The 9,149-nt window shown below is 32.4% G+C and overlaps 1 protein-coding gene across 3 annotated transcripts; it reads left to right on the forward strand.

The window, feature by feature from the left end:
* Positions 1 to 5,351: 5,351 nt before the first annotated feature.
* On the forward strand, positions 5,352 to 8,687 carry LOC145120843 (uncharacterized). Of its 3 annotated transcripts, none has more exons than XR_013714394.1 (2): positions 5,352 to 7,481; positions 7,625 to 7,828. XR_013714394.1 is itself a non-coding variant. In XM_079056637.1 (2 exons), exons 1-2 carry the CDS (start codon positions 7,101 to 7,103, stop codon positions 8,619 to 8,621), a joined length of 423 nt encoding a protein of 140 aa, XP_078912763.1. In that variant the 5' UTR covers positions 5,352 to 7,100; the 3' UTR covers positions 8,622 to 8,687. The 3 variants fall into 3 exon arrangements, 2 of the variants coding, with proteins under 2 accessions (XP_078912763.1, XP_078912764.1); XM_079056637.1 differs by lacking the exon at positions 7,625 to 7,828 and adding an exon at positions 8,580 to 8,687; XM_079056638.1 differs by having other exon boundaries at positions 7,628 to 7,814.
* Positions 8,688 to 9,149: the final 462 nt, after the last annotated feature.

Genomic DNA, 9,149 nt, shown 5'->3' on the forward strand with positions numbered 1-9,149 from the left:
CTGAACCATCAAGTAGTGAGTCTATAGGGTTTAGAAGGTCTAAAAGAAAGTTTAAATTGCCCTTAAATTTTAGTGATTTTGTTGTAGAAAGGAGACATAAGTATAACATTGAGAAAACCGTGAACTATTCTCATTTGAATTCTGATTTTTTTTTTGTTTTGTCTCTAATCTTAATAAAATTGTTGAACCATGTAATTATCATGACCCTTCCTTAGACCCTAACTGGGTTCAAGTCATGAATGATGAAATGGAAGCATTGTATTGGAATCATACTTGTGAAATTACTTCTCTTCCACCTAATAGAAAACAAATTAGGTGTCGTTGGGTATATAAAATTACATATAAGACTAATGGTGGTGTGGAGAGATATCATGCTAGGTTAGTTGTCAAAGTGTATAATCAAATGCAAGGTATCGATTATGAGGAACCATTTTCTCAATATAAAATATGGTAACAGTTCGTGTTGTAATTACTTTAGTTGGCAATAATAATTAGAGTCTCTATCAATTAGATGTTAATAATTCATTTATATATTATAACCTTGACAAAAAGGTTTTTATGTCTTTACCTCAAGGTTATCATACTTTTGGTGATAATAGGGTTTGTAAGTTACTTAAGTCTTTATATGGTCTTAAGAAAACTCCTAGGAAATGGAATGAGAAGTTATGTTCTCACGTATTTTAAAATTTGTTTTGTTCAAAATATGAATTACTATTCATTGTTTATTAGAAATAAAAATGTTCGATTATTGTTTTGCTTGTTTATGTTGATGATATAGTCTTCACCGGTCATAGTGTGAGTGAAATTAATAATGTAAAAGATTTTTTGAAATCTAATTCTAATTTAAGGATTTGGGTAAGCACAAACTTTTTTTTGGGAATCGAAGTTATAGACAGAAAGGATGGTGTATGTTTAACTCAAAGAAAATATTCCTTAGAATCACTTCATGAATTTCGTATGTTGGGATGCAAGCCTCTTAAAATCAATTGGATTTGAATGTTGTTATTTCATATATTGGTGTTGATAAAAATGATGTTTTGTTAGAAAATATAACGGAGTATCAAAAACCGATCGGTAAATTGATCTAACTGACTAATACTAGGCCTGGTATTTCTTAGATAGTTCAAACTCTTAATCAATTTATGCATAGTCCTAGAAAGTCCCATTTAAATGTTTCCTTTTGTGTATTAAGATATTTAAAACAAAGTCCAAGGAAAGGGGTAAATACTCTTAGAAATGGTAATCTAAATTTGAATGCTTATGTTGATGTACATTGAGCTAAGTGTTTGTCATCAAGAACGTATGTAACCGATTTTTGTATTTATTTTAGATGCTCTATGATTTCGTGGAAGAGCAAGAAACAAGATATCGTTTCTTGATCTTCCAAAGAATTTGAGTACAAGGCGTTCACTTTAGTTACTTTTGTAATAATGATTCTGTTATAAAAATTGCTCTTAATCCAATGTTTCATTAGAAACAAAATATTTTGAAGTAGGTGTTCATTTTTTCGTGATAAGGTTTCAAAAGAAGTTTTGAAAATTATTAAGATTCTTTCTGATAAACAATGTGCTGATACTTTCACAAAGTCGTTGACTTCTGGTCAACATAATTTTTTTATGTTCTAAGTTAGGTCTCTTTGATCATTTTCAAAGATAAATATTTTCAATATATTGGAAAGTTAAAGTTTTTGACAGTTGGAAGATAAAAGGACTAAAAGTGCACGTTTTGGAAGTTCAAGGACTACGACTCGTTTCATTGAAATATAAAAAAGCATGGATCCTTTTTTGGGTCGGAGCATCGGGTTTTGTACATGTTTTACACATGTTTGATCTGTGGTTATGACTCGTAGTATGTAAAGTGTGTTTCAGAAGAGTATTTGTCATTCTCTCATTATTCGTCTTATAGAACGAGTTGAAGCTAACAACATGTCGATTACACACCGTGTCACATTATAAGAGCGTTTTCTTTCAAATGACAACTGCCTCTTCCTGCTGCGAGGGCCTTGCACGAAACCAAACCCCCCCCCCCCCCCTTCGCGCTCAAGTACCAGTTGCTTCGCAGGTAGGCCCACTTAGGTTAGAGGGGCATTGCCCCTCAGTTCTTACCAACCCCCGATGTGTAATCGACATGTTGTTAGTTGAACTCGCAGATACTCTATAGTTCTTATTAGGGTTTGGTAAGATTTCAATCATACTTTTGTTTGTCTAAGTCTTAATTGAGTCTATACTTATTTATTTTTGTTCTATTCTTGATATATGAGTGTGAGTGTTATTGTAGTGAGGTTTGATCTATAAGTTTGGTTCTTATTTTTATAATAAAGTGTGATTTTGTATGTTTTTCTACAGTTTGGTTATTGATAATGTATATTCCGTTTTCAAGTAATTTGGTTTGAATAACCAAATAAAGATGATCTTATTAGGTTAAAAAAATTAGATAAATCGAATAATTGAGCATATTAATATTTTTATATTTTATATTTATAAGTTAAATTTTTTTATATTGAACAATGTATTAAATACAAGCTACTCCCATAGATCAACTTGTGTTCTTTATGTAGATTTTTAAGTTTTCAAAAAAGTAGATGACAACTCTTATTTTTTATTTTTTTGTCAAGACATTAAAATGAAGTTATAGCTAAGAATTAAGCTGCATCTACTTAAATTTTGTTTTATATTGTCTTCCGGTTTATGGATATATCATTTAAATGAATCTTACAACGAAAAAGCAAAAGATATGGTGGATCTTGAAAGCAATGACAATGACAAACAAGATGATTTACAAACACGCATGAACATATATATTTGATATTTCAATTTACTAACTTGTCGACAAGTTTAGGACTTAGTTGTAAAAAAGGTGTAAATTTTTTATCGATTACAGAAGTAAATAAAATGAAATCGATTAAAATGATGAGATGCCTTCATTTATAATGTTGAATGTTCAAGTTCTATTTAAAACATAGATAATTTAAAAAGTGGATTTTAAAAATAAATCGATTATGATCCATTTATTGATATTAAAGAAACTAACAATATCGAGTGAAATACCAAAACATAATTAAAGCAGCTAGAAAACTAAATTTACTACATAGATGCACACATATTCAATAATGATGAAAAGTGGGTTGCCCTTATTATATTGGTTGGCCTCAAATCTCAAGGATAAAGAGCCTCCATTCCTTTCCACACCCACCACACTTCCCTTCTCACTTCACATGGAGGCCAGAAGTCAAAAGGTCAACACTTCCTTCTTCATCATCTTCTTCTTCTTCATCCTCTTAGCATCTCACCTCTCACTCGCAGCTCCAACAACCACATGGGTCGGCTCAAAATACCAGATCGAATGCACAATGTGTGCCGCCTGTGACAACCCATGCGACCAACAACCACCACCATCACCACCGCCGCCGCAACCAGTCTACCCTCCACCGCCTCCACCTCCCACCTCTACCGGCGGCGGCTACTACTACTCTCCACCACCTCCCACATCCGGAACAGGAGGTGGTTACTACTATTCTCCACCACCACCATCTCAGGGAGTTTACTACTACTACCCACCACCGGCGCCGTACAAGAACTACCCCACTTCAACACCACCGAACCCAATTATGAATTACTACCCGTATTATTATTACAACCCTCCAATGCCGAACTCCTCTGCCGTGTCACTTGCCGGCGCCACCACTATGTTACTAATCAATATCCTTTTCATCTGTTTTCTCAGTTTATAGATTTAATGTACAGATATTGGAGTAATAAAGGTGTCAGATTTCACAGATCTACAAGAAGCTTTAATCTTTGGTGAATACCCGGAATTACCCTTCAATTATTCATCAATTTACAGAGGAACTCTTGGCGGTAGCAGACATCATCACATCCATCACTGGGAAGTATCTCTTATGCTCTTGGTGAAGTAATCTGGAAATTCTTGATAATTTATGTCCTTTTCTGTAATTTGGAATAATTATTGAGTTCTATATTTAGAAACGAAAATACATTTTAACTCATTTTGCTTGGTTATATATTTATGTGTCTATCTTTTTATTAGCTATCGTTTCTTGGTTTTTGGGATGTCAATAGTCAGATTAACTAATACGATAAACAAGTACTCTTTAAAAAACACACATGAATTATTTCTTGGTTAATGAAGCTTCTTATGGGATTCGATTCAGATGCTATGCTTTAGGGATTGTACTTTGGTAAATACAGAAGACAAAAAAAGCATATATTTGTTGTCAGGAAATAATAATAATAATAAATAAAGTAAAATAAAATTATATATATATATATATATATATATATATATATATATATATATATATATATATAGAGAGAGAGAGGGGTTTAGACCTATTTATTTTTTCCATCTAAACCAGCAGCCAATTGGGTTTTTTTCCCTTAAAAGATCATATATTTTTCATTTTTTCGAGCCTAAAATTTTACTCCCTCCGTCTCAAATTTGGCTTAGCTTTTGAGATGGCAAAAGTCTTTTTAAGAAAAGTTATAAAAAGTCAGGTTTACCTCACTTTTTCAAAAAGTTTATTTTCCTTATATCCAAAAGTAGCTTTTACAAAATCTGTTGTTTTTATCAAACATCTTTTAGCTTTTTATCTTTTCCTAAAAGCTAAAAGATGTTTTAAAAGATAAAACAAACGCCCTCTTAATTGTCCACTTTTGACTTTTGAATTCTTTTTTCTTCAACTTCGACCTTAAATATTTTTATTTGTGTTATATATTACTTGATGAAACTTATAACAATGAAAAAACATTTAAAATACAATCCATTCATAAATTTTGCATCAAATATTATCTATAAAAAAAAAATATTTAAGGTCAAAGTTGAAGAATAAAGACTTAAAAAGTCAAATGTGGACAATTAATTTGGGACGGAGGTAATATTTTTTTCAAAATAAACTCAATTTTAATCTATTTCGTGTTATTTCATTAATAGAGTCGACAATCAACAGTTAACCTATATGCCCTTAAATCACATGGGCCCTAAACATTGATCACCTAAATTAGTAATCGATTCTAAAATCCTAGCTCATGTTTCAGTTTCTTATTCTTATAATGTCATATTATGTTCCATGAAATGATTTCTTTTTCAAGCTTAGAAAGGTTGAAATTGAAATTTTCTATGTTAAGGATTAAGGTTTTCTATTTATTTTCTGTCCCAAGGCTAAAGGTACACATATATAAGTTTTGAATTGATTTTGTTTTTTTTTTAAATTGTTTAAAAAAAACTTGTTTTGTCTAGACCAGTTTCAGTTATTATCAATTATGTTTTGTCAGTTTTTCCAAAGTGAATTTGCAATAAAAAAAATCTAGCTTTTTTTTCGGTTAAAAAATCGATTCAGTTATAGTAGAAAAATCGGAAAAAAACTGGTTTTTAGATATTTATCAAAACCTATTAAAAACCAATAGTTTTAACCTAGCAAGTTAGGTTTTTTTTTCCTTCGATTAAAAAAATTGGTTTGAAATGTGCACATCTACCCAAGTTATTTTCACAAGATTGATTTTGTTTTTAAATGTTGCCCAAAGACAATTTTTACAAGGTCTGATGATATGTTTATTTTAACTATACACTACAGACCTTGTGCAAATAGCTTTGGGACAATATTTAAAAACAAAATCTATCTTGTGAAAACAACATTGGGACAGGAGGTAAATAGAGGAACTTCATTTTCAAACTAACAAAACTTTATTTCAACATTTTTTTTACTAACTTTATGTTTCTAGCTTGAAAAAGAACTCATTTCACGGGATCCAATATGGTGTACAAAAACAAAAATAAGAAGAATATAAGTGAACTAGGGTTTTGTAATTGGTTATTCTTTTAGATGATCGATGCTTAGGGGTCGATATAGGTTACATGTCGGTAACCAACTTGATTAATGAAATAACAAAAAAATATAGGGTCTTTTATGAAGAAAAAAACTTACTTTATTTGTTGGTAACTGGATGGGGGTTGAAAAAATAAGTATTAGGTAAAAGTTGAGTCTTTTTTTAAAAGGAAAAAAAAATTAGGTCTAAAAACAAATAAGGGGGTGTTTGGGATTACTTTTTAATGTTAAAAGTCCCTTTTGTAAAATGACTTTTTGATTAATGACTTTTTCCAAAAGAAAAAATTTAAAATGTTTTTGTATTTGCTTTTAGGTAAAAGCCAACTTTTCAGTTAAAAAGTCTCAAAAGTTACAAAAAGACAGGATTTGTGACTTTTGAAAACACAACTTTTCTTTCTACACAAAAAGTTATTTTAAAAGATCTTTTTCATTAGCCAAACATCTTTTGGTCATTTTTTGACTTTTTGGAAAAGTTAAAAGTCAAAAATTGTTTTAAAAGAAATCCCAAACACCCTCTAAGTCAAGATGTAGTGTCTTTTATGGTAAAAGAAACCCAAAGATCAAACAGGAACAAAAAATAAGAACTCTAAATGTTAGGATAGATAATGTTGTGTCAATTGTGACGGGTTGGGTCTGTCCACCCTTGGTTTAATGATATTAGGGTTAGACTATTTATAGTGCATGCATGCACCGTTTTAGGGTTAACGAGTTGTGTTTCCCTACGTAGTCTTTATAGAGAAGTTCTTATTGAACTCTTCTAAGGCTATTGAATCTAATCATTCGACACCATTTTGATCTTCATTGTTCTTACTATTTTGTTGATTGCACTTGTCACTATTCTTTATTCTTTATTCTTACTGTTTTGTTGATTGCACTTGTTAGAAGCTTGTGGGAATTCTGAAATCCCACGAAGATGAAGTGACGAAAGATGTTAAGCTTGTTTCCAGTATGGGTTCGTTGGCCTTAGTTGCAAAGGGTAAAAAGATAGCAGAAGAAGATTCGGAGTCTGAGCTCTCATATTATGAACTTACAAAAGAAGAATACGCTTTGTTGTGTCAAATCCCAGAAAGTTTGCTAAAAAGAATTTTGGACGCCTCAAAAATAGGAACTGACAAGGGAACTACAGTTCAGACAAAGCAAAGGATGAGAGCCTCAACAACTCTCAAAAGGATAAGGTGAAGAAAGAAAAGAAGCTGAAGGGAGATTCCGACTATGACTACAACTATTGTCATGGAAAGAATCATTTGGCAAGGAGTGTATGTTGAGAAGAATGAGTGAGAAGAAGGATGAAGAAGACGATGAAGCTTACTATCTTCGAAAGATAGAAGAGATTAGAAAGAAAAAAGGTGTTGATAGTGCTAAGCCTGCTTTGATTGTGCAGGAGGACGATGATGAGTTTGGACGTGTTGAAGTATGGTCAACAGATTCAGAAGACGAGGAAGTTCGGAAGCCCATGCATGGTGGATGCTTCGTAGGAACGTCTGGAGTCCCTGAGTACAAGGGAAGATGCTTGATGGTTCGTGGTGATGTTTTGAAGCAGAGAGGATACGCCACTGACAACACGCAGGCCTTTGAAAATTGTTTTGCTGCAAGACCTGTTTCAGAACATGTCAGTGAATGTGAGAGAGTCATCAGTAAGGTACAATCTATTCTCCAGTCTCTTAATATTCCAGTCACTCGTTATGAATCTGAATTAGATGATTTGAATTTTACTGTCTCTAGTTTTAGTGATAGCTTAAAAAGAACACGTCTAATCAATTCTAACATAACTGATCAAATCAGCAGGATAACAAACAAGAGTGAAGAGAGACGGATGTGGATAAAGAAGTTGGAGTTAGAGCTTACTAGGTCTAGGGATGATGTTATTTATTTGAAAAGAGACAATTTAGCGCTTTTAAAACAAACAAAGAAATATTTTCTGTTTGATTGCTAAGCGGTTATATTTTAATATTACCCAACTGCATCTTGACTGTGAAATAGGGAAAAAGCTACACAAAATGATTTTACCCTTTCTCGAATTGAAAGATGATGAAATCGATGCAGAGTGCTATAAGTGCGAATCCATTGTGTCCTCGGATGATGTTTCTGAATCTTACAAATTTGGACTTGACAAAATTGAAGCATATATTCAGTCCAAAGAACATAAATGTCACACCCTCGAACCAGACGACGGAAACGTCCGGGGGCTCGTGTGACTAACAATTGAATAATCATCACAATGAATATACATGAATCATAACACAATCATCACCAACATTACATAATACAACTAGCATTGCTCACATCAAGTACATTGTTAAAATAATAAGTTCAAATTGTTAAAAGTACGATAAGTGATATTACATAAACGAAACCATACACATTGCAATTCTTCCGGCTTAACGATTACCTGAGAATACAAGTTATTTTGAAAACAGTCAACATATATAATGTTGGTGAGTTCATAAGTATGTTTGAGTAAAAGTCCTTGTATCTTTCATAAAAACCCATAAAATCCGATATTTTCTGTAAAATGTCTGAAAATGATGTGAAAATCAAGTATAAATGCATGTGTGAATTTCATAGTTATAACTTATATAAGTGTAGTTTAGATTTATTGTATTTTGAATAAAGGATAAATGTGCATGAATAATTTCCCAGAAAATCCGATATTTTCTGTTTTATAACAACGTCTAAATTCTTGTATCGTTAAGTAAGTCGTTTGCATTAACACAATTAAAGAGTTTATCTTCAACAGGTTAAACTTTTTGGTATCGAATCCCTATATGAGCCGTTATAACCATGCATGATAATGACTAGGTCGTCCGTCTTGGTATTTTTCCAAATGCCGGTCTTGCTAAGGATTTTGTCGCCCTAGACTGGCCTAGTCTAGCTGTAGCGAACAACTAAGGCGTGGGGGGTCACCCCGTATAGATCTATACACAAACTCCCGCTTTCCTACCAGGAAACTCTGATTATAACTACAGGCTACGATTGTACACTCAGAGGTGCCAACCAACATGTCTCACTAGATTCTTAACCCCTTTTTACTATGTTTAATGTTTACGTATCTGTGGCATGTTTTTTTTTGTATTCAAAATGTACATATATAAGTATATGACGTTTAATGATTTCGCAAAGGTGTAGTTACGGTCTATTAACATGTGAAATATCCATTCCAAGCCCTATTAGCATGTAGTCAGACCACAAAGGCCCAATAACATGTAAGAGGGTAATTTAGGCCCAATAGGCATGTAAATGGGCCACAAAAGCCCAATAAACATGTAATCCATAACTTAGGCCCAAATTAACACGTAAGTGGGTCACA

The sequence above is a fragment of the Lactuca virosa genome, chromosome 6 (genome assembly GCF_052849685.1).
Source record: "Lactuca virosa cultivar CGN04683 chromosome 6, Lactuca_virosa_CGN04683_v6, whole genome shotgun sequence".
Taxonomy (NCBI): domain Eukaryota; kingdom Viridiplantae; phylum Streptophyta; class Magnoliopsida; order Asterales; family Asteraceae; genus Lactuca; species Lactuca virosa.